Raw genomic sequence first — 26,532 nt, forward strand, 5'->3', positions numbered from 1 at the left:
ATTTTTGCAAGACATTCAGATTCTCCCGAACATATAATTTAAACATAGTCAATATTTGTCTTATTTCTTTCTGTTGAAAGTTGGTTCTTACTCCATATAGAAAAAGTTGACAGCCCTGAAGCATGTTGTTTTCTACTTTGTGGTAATAGGGTTTTGTTTAACTATTTTTTTTGGGGGGGGTGTCTTATAATCATTTTTTTCCAGAGACTATTTTAAAATTTCAGAAACCTACCTTTAGTAAGTTCAAAGAGTTTATATCAGACATTTGCTGTCCAAAAATAATCATAACAGAGATACTTAACACAGACAGTTTTTACATTGGTGTTATTGTGCTTTTTCTTGACCTTTGACTTGCTTTCAAATGGCCTTAAATTCCTTCACGCCAGCTTTTATCATTTTGTTCAAGGCTGTGTCATGCAGCCTTATGTGATAACTGACCTTACCGTGCTGTGACAGCACTTTTGAGAAGGTGGAGTGAGATAGGATGCATATAAAACTGCTCACATACTGCTGCTGGAGAGGGAAGCCACTTGAACATCAATACAGCTGAGTCACAAGTCCTCCTAAATCAGTGGTTCTACATTGCTTGCTGTCTGTCTGTCATTATGAATTTGTTAAGTAGTCTCTGTTTGTCTAAAGATGGTTTTGTATGTGGTCATTAATTGCACTCTTTGGCTTCAATGATTATTGTTATATTTTATTTTTCACAATGAGGCTGTTTATATACATAACAGACTAATATCTATTACATTTAATAAACCTTTCTCCTGGATTTTTATGGCAAATATCTAAGATTCTTAGGCAGCAAGATTTTTCCCCCTTTAGTTAGAATTATCTTTAATTCTAAGATTTAGAATTATTGTGGGACTTGACCTATGAGCAGGCACTGAAATAATTTTGAAGCAACTTCTCCTTTTGGATATTGATATCAACCTATTTTATATTCTTTGTTTGATTTTTCAAATGATAGTTAAGTACATTTTCTGTGATTCAATAACTGTGAATTATATAACTTATACTTTGAGTATGAAGCATTGTTTTTATTCAGGTTGTCTGTTTCCTCTCTAATTTTTTTATATTTAAAATTTGTTACAGGAAGTTTATCATGAAAAGGACATCAAAGTATTTTTTGATAAAGCTAAGCATGAAATCAGTACCATAAAAATAGTAGGACCAGAAGAAAATCTAAGTCAAGCGGAAGCCAGAAACATGGGAATGTATGTCTAAATAATATATATTGAATTGTTATTCTGGTAGATAAATATCCCCCAAATTATTTTCTTAAAGTTGCAAGGCACTTCTCTGTAGGCCACACATACAGACACAGGAGTCAGTTCTGTGTGGGTATACACAGGAGTGGCCATGGAAGTTACTTATATTTTTCTTTAAACTGAGTCAAAATATTTAATCAGGTTATGAATTAACTTCAGATAAAGATTTAAACAAAACAGATAAATAAATATTATGACTACTAGCGAATTACTTACATTTAAATTCACCATCCAAAGGCTGTGTAGTAAAGCTCCACGGGGAATATGTGTGTTCCTGCTTGACATCACTAATATTCTATACTCAGAGAGTTCCTTTTGTTCCTTTAATATTGCCAATAGAGTGCTTGTAAAACTCTCCTCACTGAACACTCACATCTTAGTGAACACCAAGTTGATGCTCTGACCACTTTTTGAGAGCTGCTTGTAAGAAGGCAAGGATGCTGTGCCTTCTAATCAGGAAAGATTCTTGCCTGTTGCTGATTCTCATGCCTTGTACTGTGCGTGTCCAGCTCACAGCTAGGGTTTCTTCTTGGGAAGGGCTTTAGAATAGTCAGAAATGCCCATATCCCTAACTCAATTCATTGGGCAATCCCTGAATCCCCATTCAGGACTTAATCTCTCTGATGGTTTGAATAACTGTTGTAAATTTTCCCATCAACTGTCCTGCTTGGTAGCTAGTGTGAAAAAAATGTACTTAAGAGCAGAAAGTGGCCAGGGGGTCCAGCTGTGAGGCTGGAAAGATGAAGCAGGCAAGAGAGTCCTAAATGCAGAAGCCATAGCATATGGAGGACTTCATAGGTCATCATGGTATCCTCAGTGGCTCAGTCCTTGGTTTCCTGTTGAAAACACTGCACTCTCTTCTGGGAAAACATGTGAGTCAGCATTTCCAGTGATCAGGCAGGACATAACTGTCTTTAAAAGCACTCTATGTAATCAAATGTAAAATGTTAATACTTAAGGAGCCTTTAAATTTTATCTCTGTAATTCCTTTCAAACAAAGTTGTTGGTGTCTTAACATGTTTAAGGCTGGGATTAGTTTTATCAACATACAAATAAACACAAGGAACCCCAACCTCCTAAAAATCTGAATTGGTGATAGAGATATTTGTGTATCTATCTGTTTGCATGGAAAATGTAATATAAAATATAAATAAATTGGGGTAAGTTATTCTTTCAGAAAACCTAAGTTTCACAAATTCCCATTGTTACCAGATGTTCTCTGTGTGTGGTATATGTGTGCACCTATCATTGCATGCAAAAGCCAGAGCAGGGCATAAGATGTCCTTATCTATCAATATCTACAATATCTACTTTTTCTCTTGAGGTAGCATCTCTCACTTCCCTGGAGCCAGGCTGGAGGCCAGCTAGTCTAAGCCACCTCCTCTGTTTGGGTCCCTGCAATACTAGGGTGACAGACCTATGTGTTGGGCCATGCTTGGCTTTTTATGTGGATTTGGGCCAAAAGTTCTTATCCTTGCACAGCAACCACTATTATATACTGAGCCTCCCCGTGGCTCTTAAATGTTTTTATGCCTTAAAATATTTAGTGACTTAAAATATATATCTCATTTGGCCTAAAATTGTAGTGATCTTTACCTACGGATATATGTGTTGAGGAATATCAAGGTGGTTTTGATTGGAAAATACATCAGAATACTGCTACTTACATTTGCTTTATGCTAATATTTCCAAGCGGGAAATTTCATCTAATACTTATTTTATTTTCCCTCTCAACATCAGGGATTTCTGCCGTCAGGATAAAAAGTGTGATTACTACTTTAGTGTGGATGCAGATGTTGTTTTGACAAACCCGAGAACTTTAAAACTTTTGATTGAACAAAACAGGTACTAAGATTTAACATAAATTCATTAGTAATAGGATAATTTCCCACATCTGTCTGTGTGGGCCCACTGCCTGTGTAATAAATTGAGGTAGGTCATATTTAACCATCTACTACACGTTGTAAGCCCATAGTACTAAGTATCCCATTAACAGTGTTAGAAATGAGAGCATTCAGTAATACTTACAGTCAGACTGTGGCTGGGTATTTGGTCTATTTTTCTACTTAAAGCTAAGTTCAATTATGATATTGTTTCCGATACTAGTTAATTTTCATTTTTTTCACCCATAGATTTTTCATAGCTGTTTCATTCATATTTTCATAGATAGGCCTTCATAAATCATCAGTTATTTCAGAGTTCTAGCTCTCGAATCAGACATTTCAGATATACTGATCATTTCCCAGCCAGCTGTAATTGCATTTATTGTTATACTGACTATAACTGAGCCCCTCTTCTCACCGACTCACATTGAATGGAATAAAGGCATTATGGATATCTAGTTATAAGGGTCATAATCCTACTTGTTACTCTACAGTTACTACTGATTCTGTTGCTGTTCACTGCTCCTCATAGCTCACATGTGCTGTTTGTCTACATCAACACAACTGTTCCTTGAAGTAAAGAGAAAATGTAGAAGCTAAAAATGTTAGCATGGCTTCACTATGCTAAGTAACTTATATACAGGAAGTTTGTAATGCTGCTTCAGGAGACACCGAGATTATAAATTTTAAGGGTTTTTTGTTTTGGTCTTAATTGTTAAAATACTTTATGTCAGCTATGGACATTGAACCATCATTCCCTGAATACCTGTAAAGCTAATTGATACCTTTATTTCCAGTGCTATGTTATTCCACAATACAAATCCACGTGCTTCTGGCCAATGTTTGCTAAATGACAGAGTTACAAAAAAGTAGCTTGGTGGGCATATATTTTTTAAGTTAAATTTTTTATGTGTATAAGTACTTGTCCTGCATGCATGTCTGGGTACCGTGTGTGTGTGTGTGTGTGTGTGTGTGTGTGTGTGTGTGTGTGTGTGTGTGTGTTGCTTAGAGACTTGAAGAGGCTATCAGCCAACATATGGGTTGTGGGAACTGAACCTGGGTCCTCTGGATAAGGAGCCAGTGCTCTTAATCACTGAGCAATCTCTCTAGCCTTGATATATAATCTTTGATATATTTACCTTACTTTTCTATATGTACAAGGAGGCCAGCTCATCTTCACAAGAGTTAGGCATTTTGAATCAGGATTCTTTGTGGAAAATGTTCAGTCCATAGGCATTTTGAAAGAATTGTGAGCTTTTCTTAAATTGTATGGTGCCACTGCAATATAAAAGTAATTATGGAGGAACATCAGACTTTTTACTCGTTTGGAAAAGAATGATATTATAAATAGGATTTCCCAAGGGAACGCCTGACATATTTCAAATTTGCACTGTGTTAGTATAAACAGGACCACTTTCCAAGCAGTTATTAAAACAGACTATTGTCACAGTCTCTTACTCTGTTTGCTATGGCTGTAACAAAAAGCCACCAACTGGGCGAAGTATAAACAGAAGTGCATTTGACTCATAGACTTGGAGACTGGGTGGTTTGGCATCGCATACAGGGCTGCTGCAGGGCTGCCTGGTTGCCTTGTAACCTTCTGGGCTACATTGTGAGGAGAGGAGGGACAAGATGAAATTCTAAGAGCGGGGAGCAAGGGAGGAAATGAGTCTCTGAACTTCTCTGAAGTTAAAACCAAGATGCATTGGTGACCTCTCAAAGTGCCATCTCAGCACCATCAGGGTCAGGTAGCAAGTCAATTTAAACTCTAGTTTCCTGGGGACTTTCAGTTCCGGACAAGCAGCTCTGTTTTGTTTTCTAAAGCAAAGGCTGACGTATCCATTGCTAGCAGGCCAATGTACAACTACAACCCAGTTTAAAAAGTACTGGAGACAGATGGTAAAGTAATTAAGATTTGTTTTAGGAACATTGCCTCTTCAATGTCTCAGCCCATCTGCATGTGTTGTTTTCCATTCAAAAAATATTCATTGGCTACCTTAATACTGTAGAGACTGTTCATTTTGCCAGTTTTACTTAAATTTAATTTAAATACAATGAAATAATTTAGTTTGACTCTCATAGAATGTAACTAATGTATTGTTAAAAAGTTATCTTAATATTTTCAATAAATTTTCCCCTTTTGTTGCTCCTTTTAATTAGTTTAATTGAAAATTTTCAATGTATTCATTGAAGAAAGATGTTGGGATTTTTTTTAAATTTTGTGTAATATGTATATATATACATGTATATATACATATACACAAATAATATATTAAATGAACTTCACTGTGTTATGTGTCTTACAGAATGTACACCTCTGATAATTTAAAGATTAGTGATGATGTCGGTTTCCCTTTCTTAGGAAGATCATTGCTCCTCTTGTGACACGTCATGGAAAGTTGTGGTCCAACTTCTGGGGAGCACTGAGCCCTGATGGGTACTACGCTCGCTCTGAAGATTATGTGGATATCGTTCAGGGGAACAGAGTGTGAGTTACCTAATTTAATCTTTTCATGGACAGAACTGTAAAGATCTGCTCTTATTAATATTACTTGGTAATCATTTTTCTCTCTTCATTTACTTAGTGTGTGAATTTGAGAGCTTGGAGATCAAAATACTGAAATAGTTATATAAAAACAGTATACACACACACACACACACATATATATATATATATATATATATATATATATATATATATATAAAATCTATTTTTTTAAGTTAAAAAGTATTCTTTATCATTAATGGGACAACCTCATTGCTCTGTGATACTTGGTTGCCATGGGTGCCCATCTAGTGGTAGAAAGGAGTAGAGCTCTTTCCTGAAAGGTGGTAAAGACAGTTTAATTTAGCTAATTCATTTAATAGCTCCAATGAAGTTGTCTTGATTGCCTTTAAAATTTATAAATACAGGAATACTAATACAGAAAACCAGAACTTCCCAGCATTCCCAGTTGCATGTGGTGTTTTGTTGGTGGTGTAGCTTTTAATTTGTTTTCTCATCTCTGTGTGGAGTAGCCAGTTGTATACAGATAAAAATAGGAAACTTCACTGATAGTTGATTTCCATCTTTTAGATGTTAAAAAAATACATGTGCAACAAGGCATGTGTACAAATAATATTTACTTCCTAGATGATAGTTGATATATTCTAAATAAAAAAAATCAATCAGTCAAATACCAAATGAATTCTGTTAAAGAAATACTAGGCAAAAATGTTGCTCTTTTTTTAAGATGTAGACTAGCACACTTTGTCTTAATTATCCAACTCACTGGCTCAGTTAAAAAGTGGAATGTACTGTGGCATCTAGAAAGAGGTGCCCTTAGGTTAAATACCTTATACTTTTCTTGAAATGGTGGATAGTGGGAGAGGGGATGCTTTCCTTCTGAAAATAAGGATTGTCAAAGTAGCTTTACATCTGAATGATGAAGCTATTATAAAAGTTTTGTTGTTGTTAGCTGCTAGCATGGTAGGTAGGAAATTAGTATTAAGACAATTCTTTGTTATTTCAACTACTTTTATAGACTCTAATGTGACTTACATAGGCCATATATGTGATATTTTCCGTGGGCTGGATGGAAATGAAGGTTTTCAAATATAGAACAGTGCATTCACATTTATTGTAGTGAGTCATTGTTGTTTTGTACACAGTGATTTCCTGCCTGACTTATCCACAGAATAAAGGGGATGGTAGGGACCTTAGTCAGTTAGTCAGCCAGAAGAGAGAGTGACAGCTGATGCCATGTGTGTGTACACCTGTATTTGTACCCTTGGAAAGAACCATCATGCATTCCATCATGATTAATGTTTGAATTTACCTGACAAATTATATAGGTCTAAAGGCCTTTTGATTTTTGATATTTTTTCATCTAAGTAAGACAAAATGATGTCCTTCTACACTTCCTTGGTTGAGATTTTCCCTCTTCTATTTTCTAAAGTGACAAACACAGGCTGGTATCTCCCAAATAGAAGGAGCCCTCCTCTCAGAATGGGAGTGGGAAAGGTGAAGAGAGAGAACTGTCTGTCAACACCAACACTTCAGCTGTATTTCCTCACCTCTTCCCCTTTCTCCACACAGATTGAACGTAGTTCAATGAATTTCATGGGAATGTAACTTTTCTTTATTACTTTTTTGTTTGTTTGTTTGTTTGTTTTTTGTGTGGTTGGAGGAATATCCTCACTTGTAGTGTTTACAAAGTTCTGTAATATACATACTTCTCTGGCTGATTAAGTTTCTAATGCAGTTAGGCACTAGTGTCTACTCTAGGGAGCTATGCCTTGAGAGCCAGAGCACCTCTGCCTCAGTGCCATTGCTTTTGCTACCAGTGGTTTGTGATTACACAGCAAAGCCTCTGTACAGTAGACTATCATGATCTAACTGCAACAACCATGGCAGGAGAGCCCCTCAGCTAGATACAAACTAAATGAAAGTGTCGGAAGATAAGCACTTCTCCTAACCCTCACTAGGATGTATGTAAACAAAACACTTCATATTCATCAAATAGCGCATGTTTTGTGAATATATATATATATATATATATATATATATATATATATATATATCTTAAACATACACAAAGCATTTATTTTAAAATGTAAGCATGAAGCACATTGTTTGTACGTATGGTATTTTTGGAATATATCTTTTACTTTCAGAGGAATTTGGAATGTCCCATACATGGCTAATGTGTACTTAATTCAAGGAAAGACACTCCGGTCAGAGATGAGAGAAAGGAACTATTTTGTTCGTGATAAATTGGATCCTGATATGGCTCTTTGCCGAAATGCTAGAGAAATGGTAAGCTGCAGCTTGCTTGAACATTCAACACAATAGCTTGCTTTTTCAGTCCGTGTGTTACTGTATTTGGATGCCCCTTTTTGTCTTTATTTGTAAATACTAGCCAATTTTTTTGGTTCTATATTTTTTGGAGAATAATTTGTGAACAATTGTAGCATAGGCCTGACTTATAAGCCACCTAAGATTTTAATAAAGACAGGAGAATAAGCTTTGTTCCTTTAAGAATATATCTTTACTCACATCTGAAATTCTGTACTAAGAAATCGAGTTTAGTTAATGTTAGTTTGAATGAAATGTTCTTTACACATTTAGTAAGCATATAATTTGTGAAATCAGTGATTGTGTTTTTCCTAATCGTACCCTATAATATTATTGATGGCACACTCTTAGAAAGCAGGCTCCCTAAACTAGAGAAATAGTATATTTAATCTGTATGAAAAACTGATGATACATTAGTGTTTTAGAAATTTACTTTCATAGTAAAACATAATGCTTATAGAAAATAATTTTTAAAAATACACAAAATATGTTTTAATTCAGAAAACATATTTGTAAGATTTTCTGTTTCAGATATTAGGTTATTTCTCAATTTATAAAAGCAGTCATAGCCTTAGGAATATCAGAAAAGTTGGCAAGTATTTTTTCTTAGTTTAACAAGGCATGTGTTGGTCCAGTGTGTTATTGCCTGTGTTCCTGTGCATCCTCTCTGAACACCCTCAGTACCTTTGGTTGTTTTTGCGCTCATGTTTGGCTGACTTCACTCAGCAGCGCATCCGGAATGGCCTCTGTGACTCGTTTTTTCCCTTTGTCTTAGTGATGTACCTAATGAAGTTTTGCTACGGAATGAGCTTGAATATGTGTTTCACCACACAAGTTACAGTAAAGCAGTGGGAAGGCTGGAGGCTCTTTGTGTGCGCTGCAAGCTTTGCCTGTTTTGCATGTTGTCTAGGAAGGACATTTCACAATGTCAGCTTTTTATCAGAGCCGCTGTGCTCATTTACCACGATGCCTGGCAAATAGGTGTGCAGATCAACTGACCCACTGCTTCTCTTCATTTTAGACCTTACAAAGGGACAAAGACTCCCCTACTCCGGAAACATTCCAAATGCTCAGCCCCCCAAAGGTGTCATTTTTATTTATTTTTATTCATTTTTCTTTATGTAGTTCTGTTAGATGTGCTGTGTTGAGTGGCAGTTACGTATCCTTGAGAGCCGCCTTTGCATTGATGGGTAAATTGTTGGTACTCATGGGCTCTTTATCTCTCCGTCTGTGTGCAGTGGGGTTTTGCAGGAGTGTTGCTTGATGGGCAGCTCTTGGGTCATTGAAGTTATTTACGTTTTATAATTAGCAGGTGAGAAAAGTAACCTCAGATAATTTTACTCAATGTTGTGGGGTTTTGGGGTGCTGAGGAGAGGAGAAGAAAGTAGGTATAATGTCTTTTTCCATTAGAGATGAGGTTTGGGCACTTTCTGATGTGTTCGCTTGCCATTGATCTTTTCACCAACAAGAACAGGTACAAAGAGCCATCCTTGGTATCCGCCACATTTGTTTGGTTTAGGGAAGAACAGGAGACTTCCCTCTTAACTGCCTTAAGATGCCCAGAGTACTGTGCTGGATCTGAAACAGTACAACAGAGGAATACGAAGAAGTCCTTCTGATATCCTGAGTTCTCATAAAATACACATTTCTTTGAAAGGAAAAGAAGCCGACAAGAAGATGCATGTCATTGCCCGTGCATGTCTGAAAAATATCTCTGCTTTCAAACAGGGTTTTTTTTTTTTTCCTGTCTGTCCTAGGGTCCTTAAGAAAGTGACAAAGCAGTCTAATTCCCTCTTTTCAGTTGATCATTAGTGCTGCTAGTTTTGTGTGTTTTCTGAGTTTCTAATGATTTTTATTTATTTTAAATGATACGTATGTTTTATGAAAAATTAAAATCCATATTTATGAACTAAATATAAAAGTTAATGCAATCTCTATATTTTTCCATGATTAAATGTCCTGTACTTTGAGAGTAATACTGCTATTTTTGGTACATAGGGTATGTTTATGTACATTTCTAACAGACATGAGTTTGGACGGCTATTGTCAACTGCAAATTACAATACCTCCCATTTCAACAATGACCTCTGGCAGATTTTTGAAAACCCTGTGGTATGTTCATATTCAACTCCATTTGTTTATCTCCTATTGCTCTAAGTGGGTATAAATCCAGTAATAACATTAGCACATAAATGTTTCTAAGTGAGTGCAAATAATTGTATTTTATGATGTGCAATAGTTCTAAACTTGACCAAGAACTTTTTAAAATTAGGGCACAAATTACCTTAAAGAAAAGCAAAAATCAGTTTCTTTGCTTTCTCCCAAAATTCCTACTTTTTATATTCAAAAGTACCATCTAGTTCTTAACCATAGTTTTAGAAAAAAAAAAAAAGAATTACATATCTTCAAAAGGGGAAAAAAAGCTGGGCGGTGGTGGCCCACACCTTTAATCCCAGCACTCAGGAGGCAGAGCCAGGTGGATCTCTGTGAGTTCGAGGCCAGCCTGGGCTACCAAGTGAGTTCCAGGAAAGGTGCAAAGCTACACAGAGAAACCCTGTCTCGAAAAACCAAAAATAAATAAATAAATAAATAAATAAAATTTAAAAAAGGGGGAATGGGGAAAGACCTCAGTTATTAAAGATATAGTTTGGGGATAAAAATCTCCCCTGCATGCAAAATGCATTAGGTTCATCCCCAGCTGCCTCCCAACCCCCACATACACAAGATATAGCAACAAGTTAGTTTGGAAAAATAACCATTGTTTTTCGAATTACTAAAGTGTTAATGACGATTTTGTAAATATATACTGAAGATAGCCAAAGCACAATGCAGAGTAAAGCTTTCTCCTTATAAAGAAACATGTTCTTTAGTTGAAGAAATCTGAGTCAGATAGTAATAGCTCTTGGATTTGAATTATCAGGATCTCCTTTCTTCTGTATGCTTGGCACATTTATCCCTTGAGAAAGCTTTCTTGAATAGGCATCTGGTTGCCTTCTTAAGATCTCTTTCCCTTGCCAACGGTGGGTTTTGAATTTCAAAGAAGCAGGACACCAATGAGAGTAGACTTTGATTTTATAAAATAACAGGATTCCAGCAAGAACGACTTTGAATGCAGAATCCTCTGTTACATAGAAAAAGAATAGCACACTTTTTTTTTTTTCTGGTATTTTGGTATTTAAATACTTTGTCCTATTTTTACCTGCATAGAATGAAGGAAAACTGGAAATGGTTTTCTTTTTTTATGGAGAGGATAGAATCTACACATTTAACTTGGATGCTGAAGTTTTGAGTGTTCTGAGGGGTAGAATTACTTGGTTACTTGGTTCCAGGTGAGCTCTTAGTTCGCATCCTGCATTGTATATATTCCTGTAGGAACTCGGCTCCCTTGACAGGTTACAGGGAAAGTGCTGAACTGAATAGGCTCTGTTTACCTTCCCTGGCTGTGGTCATTCTTTCAGAGTTACTTTAGTCGGATGATATTCAGTGGCAGAATACTTAGTGATTTCCCCAATTTGAGAGTTTTTAAAAGATAAATGAGATCATAATTGACTTAATGACTAGAAAGATGTTTTCAAATGAAGAGTTAGTGTTAGTGCCAATATAAAACACTAGGGACTTTAACATCAACAAATTTAAAAAGAAGACCCAACCTAACTGGAGTGTGAGGGCTATACCTAAGCAGGGAGCTTTTCTGCCCTTAACACCCTGAGCTACATTCCCAGCTCTGATTTTTTATGTTTAAACATCACATGTTTAATTTTGCTTGTATATATTCTTAAATATTGCATATAAATCTATACATTATAATATTCAATTTTAATAACCCAAGACATCAAACTTTATAGATAAATGGCTTTCTTTAAAGATTGAAATATAAGCTGGCTTCTGAAAATTACTGTTTTGTCCAATCCAATACACAGCTCTTTATAAGTTATTTGAATAATTTCTATAATATATATACTTATATATGGAAAAGTTATTTGTTTAAATATATATATTTACAAATATATATATTTGTGCTTTTTTTAGGACTGGAAGGAAAAATACATAAACCGTGATTATCCAAAGATTTTCACTGAAAATATAGTTGAGCAGGTTTGTACTAATAATTGTAATGTGTAGATTGGTTTTCCTATAATTTCAACAAAATCTGATTTTACTACATTAGCAGGAATTTTAAATATGGAAAAATTGTTGTTTAGATACAATTCATGAGGCTTACTTACAGCTTTTACATTTTTAATGGAGCCTACCTTAAATCCTCACTCTTTTGGAAAATACACAGACATGCAGCTAAGTACTGGTGCTCCCTCAAGCCACAGGAGCTGGGGACTGTTGGTAGAAAGTGCTACATTTGAGGTTTATCTTTGGAAAACACTGGACACTCAGATTCGATTTTGAGAAAGACCTTTCATCACATCTGTGATACACCATGGCTTTATGTACCAAGAGCAAGAAAAATACACTACCAATTAACTGTTATAAAAGGATTTTCTAGTGAAGATTTTACTATGTATGTGTATGTGTATTGAAGAGAGAGATTACTGATATTGCTCTGTCTTCTAATGGTGGCACTGTTTTACAGCCTTGTCCAGATGTCTTTTGGTTTCCCATATTTTCTGAAAGAGCCTGTGATGAGTTGGTCGAAGAAATGGAGCATTATGGCAAGTGGTCTGGGGGAAAGCATCACGTGAGTTGTAACTTCACAGAAAGGAGTACAATGGGGAGGGGCAGCACCGCTATTCAGAGATTTCAGAGGACATGTACCTTTTTTTGTTACATAGCTCAGACTGTGACCTAAATGAATTGGCCATCAAGAAAACTTTAGTCTAATTTATTGGTTGCTAATTGTTTTAAATCCCTCTGTACTTGGGTTCCTTTCTCATGCATGAGAGTAATTACACTGTTTGGCCATGAGGGATTAGTGCCCTTGGACTGGAATTGATTAGGAAGCAGTCTTCACTGATCACCGCTCTTTTCCAAGGACAGTTTTATTCCCTTTGCTCATTTTCCCAGTGCACTGTAGTGAAAATGCTAGGAAAACATCCAATGTCAACATGGTTTTGTGTGTGTGTGTAAGATGGTACTGTGAAATCTGTAATTCTGCTCTTTATTTACATCCAGTTAGAAAACTTGGCAGGCAGTCACACCAGCATTGATCCCATGTGTCTCTTTAAGAAGCCACAGGGACAGACAGCCTTAACCTTACTGCCCCTAAGCCTTACAGTGGAGTTTTGGTGGATATTTTGACTCCTACTGCATTTGCGTCACTTGGCTCACAGCTGTGTAGCTGACCAGGAAGAGGTACTTTCAAAATATGAGGAAGAACTCAAAAGTCTAGAGGTGGCGGTGTGATGCTAAATAATTGTTGAAAGACTTGGATTTTACTAAATTAAAGCAAGGTTTACAGGGCTTCTGATTCAAAGAGCACATCAGTGGAATCTACCCTGACAGTGATTATAAAACATTAATTTCAGGTGTCTGTGTGTGTGTGTGTGTGTGTATTTAGGAAGTCCATTTTTATCAACACTATAGTGATATTGAAACTCATATCTACAATAAGTAGCTAAGTATTTTTGAACTGAAGCTCGCTTCACCTCTGACACATGGCATGTGCAAAGTTCTGTTATCTAAATGGTCTTGATCTTATAACTAAACAGATGGCACACCATAATTTTTTTTTTTTCGAGGCAGAGTTTCTCTGTGTAGCTTTGTGTTTTTCCTGGAACTCACTCTGTAGCACAGGCTGGCCTTGAACTCACAGAGATCTGCCTGCCTCTGCCTCCCAAGTGCTGGGATTAAAGGAGTGTGCCACCACTGCCCAGCTAGCCCACCCTAATCAAAGCACTGTTTATTTTATTGTGCATTATGATTCTTGATTGAAAAAAAATACCCAGGTAATATGAATGTAAATTGTCTGATGTATTAATGTGTATTTGTAGGATAGCCGTATATCTGGTGGTTATGAAAATGTCCCAACTGATGATATTCATATGAAGCAAATTGATCTAGAGAATGTTTGGCTTCACTTTATCCGCGAGTTCATTGCTCCTGTTACGCTGAAGGTCTTTGCAGGCTATTACACAAAGGTAGTTGTCCTGTTCCTCCTGCCTACAACCTACTAGTTCCCACATGAGTATGCCCTTCTGCCTCTGCATTGTTAACAATTCTACTGTGGTACGTTCCTAGGGATTTGCTCTGCTGAATTTTGTAGTAAAGTACTCACCTGAAAGACAGCGTTCACTCCGTCCCCATCATGATGCCTCAACATTTACCATCAACATTGCTCTCAATAATGTAGGAGAGGATTTTCAGGTAATTATGACAAACATATTGAAAATTTCCAGGAACTGTGCATTATGGGGAAGGCTCTGCTGAAATTTGTTTTTCATTTGCTATTTAGAAGGCGTGGTTTGAATATTGCTACTGATTAAAAATGTAAACAATTATGTTGATATATTTGTGTTCATCTTTTTCAGGGAGGTGGATGCAAATTTCTAAGGTATAATTGCTCCATTGAATCCCCACGGAAAGGCTGGAGTTTCATGCATCCTGGGAGACTTACACATTTGCATGAAGGACTTCCTGTTAAAAATGGAACAAGATACATTGCAGTGTCATTTATAGATCCCTGACTTATTTACTCAACTCAGACTGAATCGTTTTTTGAGATGATTGGCACGAATATGTCTTTGAAGTTGTGCTTGAGAAGATGAGAGGAATATTTAAATAATGTCAACAAAACAACTTCACTTTGGGCCAAACATTTGAAAACTTTTTATATGAATTTCTTTGATGTTTATTAATGTCTGCTCTGAGCCTTAAAACACAGGTTGAAGAAGAAAAGAAAAAGAAGTGAAAGTCGGTATTTATTTCTATGCTTTAACTATCTCTGAAGGTAATGACAAGTTATAAAATGTTTAGGTGCAAAAGGCATGAATGATAATAAGCCTAGTAATATTTTCTTATTTAAGAAAAGCCTGAGATTTTATTTATCGTTGTGAAGAAGTATAGAATGTCATTATAAATGAAAATCAGCAAGTCTGGAAACCTGGAATTATGATGATTACTGAGTTTATATGTAATTATTAAGCCATGTTGACCTCTGTGTAGGTCTGCTTTTCAGTAATTAGGGAGAAAATCCAAAGAAAATATTGCACAGAGGTTTTTCCTCAAGAAACCTAGTGCAGATAGCCAGTGGAGCATATCCATTAGAAGTATACTTAGCACATGAGGTGGCTATTGCTCTTGGTTGGACATTGGTCCCCTGTGTTCCTCCAGGGCAAGCTCTCAGGAGAAACTCGTATCTTTCTGCTTTGCAAAGTACTTAACTCCAAGTGTTCTTAAGTCAAGCAGGATGTTTGTTTCCTTCTGTCCTTTCTCCCCCCAATTCTAGAAACTAGTGAGGACACAGTACAGTTTCATTGAGATTAGCAGTACATTTTACAGTGTTTTTAAAAACTTCTTAACTACTTGAATTTTATATCAGGAAAATGGGTTTTGAGCCTTGTTTCTTCCATTTTACGCCAAGTTGTTCTCCCCCTCCCCCCAGGGGGTTCCTTTCTTTACTTCACCATAATTTTATCATTCCTTAGTCATCTTATTGCTTTTCCTCTACCCCACATGTAAAAAAAAATCTCCACAGTAAAAATTTTTATCTCACTTTTTAATATTTCTCTGAAAGAGGTTTAAATATCTTTATTATAGCTACTTTTTTTTAATTTAAAGATTAAACTTGAAGAAAGTTCTTATTCCTGGTGCCAAAATTCATTTTTTCTAACTCTCTGTGTTAGAAAATGATGAAAAATAAAATAATTTAAAATAAACATAGTGCTTTTCTATATTATTTATTGATGGTTCTTTAGAAGAGAACATATTGTAAACTAGTCTGAGAGTATATCTCGATATAATTATTTCATTTAGCTTGATGGTTTGGTATTATAACAAAATTACTATTTAAATTTTAAATTCAGTTATACATCTCTACTCTTAACAGTGACCAGGGAGTTGATATTACTCAATTTACTGGAGTGGAAATGAAAGCCACACATTTGATGAACATACATATTTATCTAGTGGTGGTTTCTGGTCTGTGATGATCCAGGCTCTGTCCCAGGAATGAGTTCATACTGATTCAGCTGTAGTCATCACTAGGAGATTGATTTGGGAAGGCAGTTAGGTTCTCTTCTGGTACTCTCCTTTGTAGCAAAATTTATTGTTGGACTACCAGCCCACAAATAATGACACAGAGATTTATTACTAATTATGAAAGCTTGGCCTTAGCTTAGGCTTCTTCCCAACTAGCTCTTATGAATGGACTTATAATAAAAACCCAGAGCCAGATATCAGTGAAAGCTGAAATATCAGAGAAGCAGAGCAAGCCACAGCCACCACCTCTTACCTCATCAACTCCTCAGCCCAAAAGAGACAGAGTTCTTTCTCCTCCAGCCTTATATTCTCTCTGCCCAGCCATATCACTTCCTGTTTCAACCTTCCTAGCACTGGTATTAAAGGTATGGGATCCCAAGTGCTGGAATTAAAGGTATGTGCCACCACTGCCTGGCTCTGTTTCTCTTTTAGACTAGATTAATCTCATGTAACCCAGTGTGGCCTTGAACTCACAGAAATCCAGATAGATCTCTGCCTCTGCCTCCCAAGTGCTAGGATTAAAGGTGTGTGTCACCACTGCCTGGCCTCTAGTGGCTTGTTCCGTCCTCTGATCTTCAGGCAAATTTTATTTGTTCAAAATATCACCATACTCTTATAATTTAATTAACTCATATATTTTTTTTAATCTACATTCTGCCACATAGCTCAGTAACCTCCTCTTAGTATGGCACATCTGAGTTGCTCAAACTCTGTTGGTGAAATCGTGCACCTACATTCTTCCTACCAGTCTCTCTCTGCCCATAAACCCCACCTAGTCTCTCCTGCTTAGCTATTGACCATTTGGCTCTTCATTAAATCTATCAGGAGACACCATAGATTGAGACACCTCTTTACAGTGTAAACAAATACTCTGCAACACTTCCTAGTGTCCCTAAATATCCACAGTAGATCAACTAGATTGCGGAAGTGTTTTAGTAAAGATCTGTGAATTTAATTACATCCACTTCAGAGTGTTCACAATATGTAGATCTGCTTGGCGTTGGTCCCATCCAGTTGCACCAAACTGTAAAGCAAGTGGAGTTCTCTCTGCGGTCTAGCCTCACTCCCATTGCCACACTGTTCAGAGGAGGTGGGATGCCAAGCCTTGGCTCCTATGTGGTGGAACACACAGACTGCCACCTAGTGTAATGAACGTCATGCTATGGTTCCAGAAATGGAATAAAGACAACCAACTTAGCAAATGTTCTGTTTTTTCCATCTCATTTTAATGAAATAATATAAAGTGTATCTTAGAATCCTATGTAGTGAGAGAAAATGAGAAAACCTCCCATAAGTAGGTCATACAGTCTAAAAGATGGAAAAAATGTAGGGTTGGGTAGATGGAGAAAGCTGACTATTGAGACACTGATGGGAAGAGTTCCTGGAGCCACTTCTGAGTCATGATTCATGTATTCTTTTTAGGGATAACAAAATGTGACATATCTCCAGAACAGAGGTATGTCAGGAAAAAAGAGCATTCTAGTAGACTGCAGTACCAGCTGTCTTAGGGTTTCTGTGGCTGGGACAACACCCCATGACCAAAAAGCAAGTTGGGGAGGGAAGGGTTTATTTGGCTTACAGTTCCACATTACTGTTCGTCACTGAAGGAAGTCAGGACAGGGACTCAGACAGGGCAGGAGCTGATGCAGAGGCCATGGAGGGTGCTGCTTGCTGGCTTGCTTGACATGGCTTGTTCAGCCTGCTTTCTTATAGAACCCAGGACCCCTTGCCCAAAGATGACGGCACCACCTACAATGGTGCCTCCCAATTGATCACTAGTTGAGAAAATGTCTTACAACTGTATCTCATGGTGCCATTTCCTCAACTGAGGCTCCTTCTCTCTGATGACTCCAGCTTGTGTCAAGTTGACACATAAAACCAGCCAGTACACCAGCTAGATTAAAAACAGTTCCATTTCTCTGTCTCTGTTCATCTGTCTGTCTGTCTGTCTGTCTGTCTCTCTCTCTCTCTCTGTGTGTGTGTGTGTGTGTGTGTGTGTGTGTGTGTGTGTGTGTGTGTAAAATATTCTAGAGAGGAGCATAATGGCATGAGATCTTGGAAGAGCAAATGATTTTGTGCTTTTTGCTGTTACCTTGTTACTGAAAACTTATATGTAAATACTTTTAGGAACAGGAATGTCATTTACATGTGACAGCTTTCAAAGCCTCATGAAAGTGTCATTTTTTTTCAAGTTACCTTTTCCCATTTTATGTTCTCTTTTTTATTCCTGCTTTCTTCCCTTCCTCCTATTTGAAACCAGAACTTTTCACTTATATTCATCTTACACCTCTAACCTTTTGTTTGCTAACTGTTAATGCATGTAAGAATCAGTATGAATATTGTCCACCAAAACACAAAGTATTTCAATTCCATTCTGCTTTATCTTTGACAATCGCTAATTTTTACTGGTAATTTCACAGAGTAAAAATAATGGAAAAACCATTCGTATATGTATGAGTGGGCCTCCTGGTGACAGAAGGGCCCACCTCCCCTCTTTCCTATCTGGATATACCTGGTTAATCTGCCTGTTTTCTAAGCACTAGAGTGCATCTTATGTGTTAGTGTTTGGATATGTTATTCATTTGGAATGGGGAACCTGTTTGCACAACGGATCTCTTTAAATTGCAGACAAATTTAATAGAATTTAAAATTGCTGTTCATAGTGGAGAGTCGGTCTGTGTAAATAACTTCCTTTCACTAGGTGCAGTTTTAGGAAATTAAATTATTTAAGACACCATGAAAGGAGGCTTGTCAGCACTGTTTTCCTCTGGCATTTTAGAAAACAAGTATAGACTTCGGATTGCTAGTAAGAAAAAGGCATTGAATAAAAAAAATGGGAAATTCATAAAGGCTTTTTGTGTATGTGTATGTTTATAGAAGAAATGGGCTTTGAATTCAAATCTAAAAAGTAATAAAGAGAGTAGAAAAGTACATGGAAGCATACTTTTAAAATGCAAACCGAGGCCGGGCGGTGGTGTACACCTTTAATCCCAGGAGGCAGAGGCAGGTGGACCTCTGAGTTCGAGGCCAGCCTAGTCTACAGAGCTAGTTCCAGGATAACCAAGGTTACACAAAGAAACGTCTCAAAAAACAAAAACAAAAAACAAAAAACCAAACAAAACAAAAGCCCCAAATCTAAAGTGAGCTGTAGCCTGGACTTGGAGCCCTGTGGAAGGGCCTTTGCCTCACAAGAGCCTCCATTTTCAGTTGGGAGAGTGGTTTTCTTGCTACCAAGTTTATGATGATCACATTTGTTATTTATTCAATTAAGAAACTAATTAGCACGTTGTTTTCACTGAAATACACGATGATTTTTGTGTATTGATATTGTAATTTAGGAGTTTCTACCTCTATAATGGTTAAAAACAAAAAACAAAACAAACCCAAGTCATTAATTTAAAATTAAAATAGCATGCCATGAAGAGAGGTTACTACCCTGAAACCTCATTCGAAAGTAGATGTTACTTTGTCACTTAGAATTAAAGTGTGGAAAAGATTTCCTTTAGATATGTGGTTGATAATAAACTGCTCTGTGCATAGTTGCACAATAACTTTAAAGTAATTTTTGAACATGTTGTTCAGTGACCGTCCAGACTAACTAGGATCTCTCAGAAGAGCGAAGGGAATCAAATTACATGGTGGTTGTATTTGGCAAAGCTCAGTAACAGCCCAAGCAGCACTGAGCAAATGGAAGCATATTCCCTACTGAGCATCAGCAGTGCACAATTGATTAACTGGAAACACTGTGCAGTTGCCAAGTTATGTGAGTCTCGTACATTGTGTTTTATTAAATTATGTTCATGTTTTATAAATATTTCCAAACTGTGACGTCACAGCTCCACCTTGTGGTTAAAATCCACACATGATAGTCTAATCTGAGCAGGATGCAAAAACTTTCATTTTCTTTTAAGTTGTTGCTGAGTATTTTTTTTCCCTTCAAAGCTAGTACAAATGAAAATGAAAGAGATGATTGTTTTTCACAGTTCTTTTGAGAATGTTTTGCTGTGATATATATCAATGTTTTCAAAGGAAGACTCGCAACACCTTATTCTCAAAAACTGGGCATGCTTCCAGTGATGAAATGCTCTGTTCTCAATTCTTGACTACTTTGTAGGCTTCTCATCTGTGTTCAGTTGGGATTGCTAGCCTGTGTGACTAATAAAATGTGTGTAGAAAAGGTCAGTTGCAGGAACAGTTGGTAAGCATTGGAATACTCAGGTAACATCTGGACTACCACAGGAACAGGTTGGTAGGACTCTTTTGTACAAAGGAAAATCCTTTGAATTGCTGTGTATGGAAAAGAAATAATAATTGTGAGTGATCACCAAAAGGCTGATGGTTGTAAAATTAAGGACCAGATTACTGCAGTTAAGAAAATAGAAATTAGGTAACTGAAACTCTGAAAGTTACAATGTCTGTGTTTCTGACATTAATGATGCTCTTGCTGGTGTCAATGGAGGGAGGTGGGCCAAGTGGTTCACAGCTATGCCTGCTTTGTGTAGTCACACCTTCACCTCCATCCTTTCCTTGTGCCTTGGCTGTTGGACTGAAGCAAAGGACCCCAGCTTAGTCTAGGGTGACATACCTCAAGGACAAGGAATGGGAAGTATTGGATGCCTGTGTCAGTGAACCTGCAGAGCTAGTCCTGAATGGGCAATGACCTGAGCTCTTGTGACGTAACTGTCCTCCACATCAGATCAATGTGGACACTCTAGAAGGAAAGGAATCCATCCAGAAGTGGTAGGTAGCCTAGCTTCCAAGTGAGATTGCAGAAGAACTTATGGCTTTAGTTCTTTGGAGAGTGACTTGCAGGACTCTCTCTAGACTCCAGGTGCTGTGTTCTTAAAAAGCTCTGCCAACAAAGCTGAGCACCCACTTCAAGCCAAGTCAGACATTAAGAGTCAAGGCCTGGCCTCCAAGGTAGAATAACCCTTGTGAGCCACTAAGCTTCCATGAGAAGCAGACTAATGTCCCATTACCATTGCTTCCTCTGAGCACCTGATTGTGTTTCCCTCTCAAGGCCCTGAATGTCCCCAAGGCAGAAATGAAGGCTCCTCTTTCAACAGCCTTTCCAGTTCTGGAGCCTCTCATGCATTCTGGTGACCCAGTCTGGAACCTACTAAATGCTGGACTGTGACTGGGAGATGCTTTTATTTCTGAACTTTTATTGTGTTTGAACCATTATTTGCTAGGGGACTGGGTGGGGAAAGAGACTTTGAACTTTACAGGTCAACATTTTTGAAAAGCATGGATTTTTATCTGTGGATGAGATGAAGGTACACAGTCTGTGTCTGAGTTGAATGAATACATACAGTCCAAGCTGGAAGGAGTGATTCATTAAGACTGTAAGAAGAACTTGCTGTCCCTGCTAAACTCATTATTGACTCAGTTTATGAGTAACCTGCTTACTGGTGGCATGTGGTAGGCTTCCAAGCCATTTTAAATCAAGTGAATTGGTGTTACGTATCTTAAAATAGTGTATTTATATGTGCTGCAGAAAGTGCTATGTCTATAAACTACCTAAATTGTGCCCGTTTAATCCTCCAACTCTGAAGTAAAAAATAGTTCTAAAATAGCAACTCGTGAAGAGAGTGGATTCAAATGCAGAGGAAGAGAGTGGCCTTGATGTGTTTACTGGAAGCACATGGTTACCCTGGTTACTGATGGCCTTGCTCAGCGTGCTTGGCTGGCTGGTTGGATCAAACATCATTTCAATGTCTTTTCAGATTGGTCTGAGAAATGGGACAAATATTATTTAGGACAGTTAAAACTAGAGTAATGTCTAAAGAAAAAAAAAAGGCTAGAATTTAGAGATTCTCTTGGCTGAAAGGTAGATAATAGTGTATTTTACACCATTTTATTATTAATTACATAAACTTGGAAAATAGTATTTTTTTTTTGTAAAAGTATAAAGATGGTATTTTTAAGTTTTAAAGTGAATTAATCAAGTGTAAACTTACAGTGAATTAGAGGATAAAGTAATGATGAAGATGGTAGGCAGGTTTCAGCAGGAACAATGTGATTTATTTATTTATTTTTATTTTTTAATTTGGTTCCTTTGAGACAGGGTATCTCTATGTAGTCCTGACTGCCCTGCAACTTGCTCTGTAGACCAGGTTAGCCTTGAACTCACAGAGATCCACCTGCCTATGCCTTCCCAGTGCTAGGAATAAAGCTGTATACCACCATGCCTAGGGAATATTTTGATTTTTATTATGCAGCAGAAGTGCGGAAAATGACATGAACTCATAGGTAGTTTGTTGCTGGCTAAATAGCCTTCCTCTTCTAATTTGGGATAATTGTCTTAGCAAACATAGTGTTTGCAATACATTTCAGACAGTTCCGTCCTCCAACAGACAATTTTGTAAAAGTTTAGTCCAGTGTGAAATTATTGTGGTCTAAAAGGAGGACACAGCTAACGTCAAAACGTGTACTTGTCTCTGTACATAAGCTACATTTAAACTATATTGTCCCTCAGGGCCTGGATGGTGGGTGATGGTTGGCATCTCTGAGAGTTACAGGTACTCACTGAACACACATGTGCTTCCGGATTCCCTGCCTGCTCACAGGTGGGATCATGTGACTCTGGATGACTCCCCAACACAAGCACCTAACATCCATTTGGGACACCCTGTAAGGGATGTGTGCTGAGAGGCCCCATCTTAGAGTCGCTCTTAGAAGCAAGTAAATGTGAGAGCTGCAAGACCCAGCACATTTGCGTGAGGAACGAAATTGATTATTTTAATGAAGTAACAGACTTTACAGTTTGCCAAGCGTTTTTGTTTTTGTTTTCCATATAACTGATGGTTTGAAGGAGATACCCCCATATTCTCTGGCATTTGAATAATTTGTCTGCAGTAGGTGATACTGTCTGGGGAAGCTTAGAAGGTATGGCCATGCTGTATGAAATGTGTCACCAGGGTGCAGGCTTTGAGGGTTCAAAGCCTCCCACCCTCCCAAGTTCTCTCTCTGCTTGCTGCTTACAGTTCCATATGTGAGCTCTCAGCGGTTGGTTCCTGCTCCCCTTGTCTCCCTGCCACCATGCTTCACCACTCTGATGGTGGTGGACTCTTAGCCCTCTTGAACCCTAAATCCCAACTAAACCTTTCTTTCTATAAGTTGCTATGGTCACAATGTTTTATCACAGCAACAGAAAAATATGGTAACAACAGTCAACAGGAAGAGAAAAAGATATCAATGTCTAGTCATTGACTTACCAACTTAGGGTTTTTTTCTCCTTTTTTTTTTCTTTTTTTTAACTTTTGATAATTCAAAAGCAATGCACATGCAGTATAGACTGTACTTCAAATTTGGAATTCTTTGTGTTTTCTCAGATTATTGGTGCACAGAGTACTGTCTCTATGTTGCAGTGTAAGCATGCTGGACTATCCAGGAAGCCTGGGCTCAGGGTTCTGGTGCCCTGCACTGCCATGTCAGGATATCAGCCTTGTCTTAAGTGTACATTCAACTTAAGCATTTTTGAATTTATTATGTGTGTTGGGATATAACTCCCCTTTATTCAAGAAATATCTGGGCTTAGTATATGTCGAATTTTTAATAATAAGATTGTAGCATCCTCTGAAGACTTTGTGATTTAATTAGTGTATTCTGAGAAGATGGTTGTTGGCCCACAAGGCCATGTAGTTCAAGCTCTGTGAACTGTTGAAATCTGACATGTAAGTTCTACTAAGAAGATGTTTATGCATCTGGAAACAACGTGAAAGAATATATACATACACGCATGCTAACAAAGTTTAAATTATTTTAATATTGTCATAATTAGCACTCTGGTTAAAATGCTTTATATAGTATAAGCCTAGCCTGGACTGAATTTTCTGAACAGGTCTATACATTGGAGATGTGACTTGCTCATATTTAGGTGACGTGAGCCAGGGGAAGACTGACAAATTATGCTAGGTGAAAAAAAATTACCTTTCACAAATATGGCAATAACCTAAAACTGTAATTTCAAACCATAAAATGGAATTCAATTCAATAGCTTTCTTGGCTCAAATAAAAAAAAAAAGAAAGAAAAGAAAAGGAAAAACAAGAAAATAAGTAACTACAAACTTAGGAGACTGATTGTTAGGAGAACAAAGTTTTATCTGACCACAAATTGTAATAAAATACAATTGGTGTGTGCCATAGTCAATGCAGTTGGAATGGCTCAGAATTTCTGAACTCTATGAGGATGTGTTTTCGAAAGAAGTCAGCACATGTCTGAGGTGAAAAGCATGGACTCAGAATTTTTTCCTGATATTCTGCAGCATAGGAGGTGGTTAGAAGTATCGCTATGGTCGTTCCCTCTAGGCTAAGAAAGCCTTGGCTGTAGTCTCCATTTTCCAGTAGATCAAAGCAGCTGGATTTAGTTTATGTTCCTTTAATTATTAATGTCTGGGAACTCTCAGTGGAAAGATTCTGTAATCAATTCTGAATTTTTAGTTATCAGGTTTAAAGTTTCCTTGTAATAGTGTACCATGGCTCCCTTCAGCGGAGATGGCTCATACATTCTTTTGGCCATATTTTTACAGGATGTTTAGCACTTAACTTTATATGGAGATAATGGATATTTCCTACCAAGGGCAGATCTTAGATGGAGAAGATCTAATGGGAGTGTCTCTGACCAAGGAAGCCAAAATCTTTAGTCAAGTTTAATAATTAGTGTCTTCTATTCATTTAAATACCAGTGTAGAGGTGTGAATATATTAGGCATAAGTACATTTTTGTACAATAAATTAAATTTTAAAAATTAATTTAAACATTTATTCATTAAATTAAGTTTCATGGTTACTATATAATTTAGCAAGAATGACTTATATAGGAATAATTTTATTCTTTGAAAGATTTCTTCATTTGTATTTTATTTTTATTTTTGAATATGTGTGTGAGTGCCATGTGGAGGTGAGAAGAGGTTCTGGGATCTCATGAACCTGGAATTCCAAGGAGCTGTAAGCCACCTGGTGTGGGTGCTGGAAGCTGAACTCAAGCACTTTTAACTGCTGAGCCATCTCTCCAACTCCTGAAATAATTCATTTCCACAGAGTTTTTTCCTACCTTAAGGCAGTTAGGTACCTGGCATGTTGAAGCTTCAATGGCAAAATGTACCAGCAGCATTTAGTAAAATTTAATTACTGAGTTTTAAAAGATCCATTCAGTAAAAGAATTAGACTTCAAATCCCTTTTCTTTAAGCTTTTATTTTCCTTTCTGTAAATGTTACTAATGTGACTACCCTAGCAGAAGTTCAGATATTCTAGAGAGAATGGTGCCCCTCCCTCCAGCCATCAAATTATTAGGATAGTGGACCCCCAGCCATTCGAGTTCTCCCAGAGATCACAGGAGTGCTGGGAGAAGGGAAGGATTGAGCCCTTGTGCCAGCCAGAGGAGAAATTGGTCTTCCTTGAAGATATTTCACTGTTTTGACAACTCCTTGCAGGAAAAGATTAAAGTTGAGACACAATGATGATAGCTTGAAAGGCCATAACACACTGGTCAGCACTGTTGAGCTGAGCTCAGGGCATCTTCTATTGAAACCAGACCCAAGTTCAGATCCTGAAGATGGGCTTTGAGTGGGAGAAGGAGGTTATTTACCTCCTTTCTTCTTCCCAGTGTGGATACAGCAGAAAAAGCCTTGTTTATCTGTTGGTTGGTTTGTTTGACTATTATTTGTCTCTTGGATTGGCTTGCTGTGGGTATGTAACTGATCCTAGCTTCTCAGGCCTGTTGGAGCTCAGGCTCTGACCCTGACAACTCCAGTAACATTAAAAGTAGGACAATATTTTAAGAAAACTATGTTCTCAGCAGAAATTTATCCACTAAATTTGTATTAAGGTATTGAATTTTGACCATGAGAATTTTGGTGACTTTTAATTATAGCCGATTTAGTCATGCCACACTGTCTTCACCTAAAGTTTAAATTTATGGCATCTTTATGGTTTACTTTCACTGTCTAGTTTTGTTCTCACCTTGTATGTTCTATGTTGGAACAATACTTCAGGGTGTATCTAATTTATAATCTCAAATCCTTTCTTATCTAAAAACATTTTTGTTCTTCTTTAACCTGATCTCTTTTTTTTCTTTAGCAAAATAATTAAATAACTTTAAGTTTTCTTTTTCTCATTTGATGGTTTTGGCTTTTTAAATTTTTTTTATCATAACATTTAGGAAATATGGGCTGGCTGGTGAGATGGCTCAGCAAGTAAATGTGGTTACCACCTTTTAAAACCTGAATTTGATCCTTGAGACCCTGTAGTGGGTCTCTGATCTGGAAGTTCCAACCGCCATTGAGGCTTTGGTAACTGTCACGCCTACAAGGCAGGGCGGAGAGAGGACCCTGAAGACGAGAGATCCAGATGGGCCAGCTCTCTTGGTTCCTGGACCCTGGACGCTGGAGGT

The 26,532-nt window shown here is 37.3% G+C and overlaps 1 protein-coding gene across 3 annotated transcripts in view; it reads left to right on the top strand.

Moving 5' to 3' along the window:
- Positions 1 to 15,812, top strand: part of Plod2 (procollagen-lysine,2-oxoglutarate 5-dioxygenase 2) — a 71,749-nt gene extending 55,937 nt beyond the window's left edge. Inside the window, exons 10-20 of one of the 3 annotated variants that reach the window (XM_036192752.1) lie at positions 1,096 to 1,217; positions 3,012 to 3,116; positions 5,517 to 5,642; positions 7,811 to 7,952; positions 9,013 to 9,075; positions 9,990 to 10,103; positions 12,021 to 12,086; positions 12,577 to 12,681; positions 13,934 to 14,080; positions 14,181 to 14,306; positions 14,471 to 15,812. In XM_036192752.1, the coding sequence (XP_036048645.1) occupies positions 1,096 to 1,217; positions 3,012 to 3,116; positions 5,517 to 5,642; positions 7,811 to 7,952; positions 9,013 to 9,075; positions 9,990 to 10,103; positions 12,021 to 12,086; positions 12,577 to 12,681; positions 13,934 to 14,080; positions 14,181 to 14,306; positions 14,471 to 14,626 (1,272 nt within the window). In that variant the 3' untranslated portion in view covers positions 14,627 to 15,812. The remainder of the gene's footprint in view (positions 1 to 1,095; positions 1,218 to 3,011; positions 3,117 to 5,516; positions 5,643 to 7,810; positions 7,953 to 9,012; positions 9,076 to 9,989; positions 10,104 to 12,020; positions 12,087 to 12,576; positions 12,682 to 13,933; positions 14,081 to 14,180; positions 14,307 to 14,470) is intronic. The other 2 variants (XM_036192753.1, XM_036192754.1) reach the window with 2 other exon arrangements.
- Positions 15,813 to 26,532: the final 10,720 nt, after the last annotated feature.

Source organism: Onychomys torridus, chromosome 7 (assembly GCF_903995425.1).
Source record: "Onychomys torridus chromosome 7, mOncTor1.1, whole genome shotgun sequence".
NCBI classification, from domain to species: Eukaryota; Metazoa; Chordata; class Mammalia; order Rodentia; family Cricetidae; genus Onychomys; species Onychomys torridus.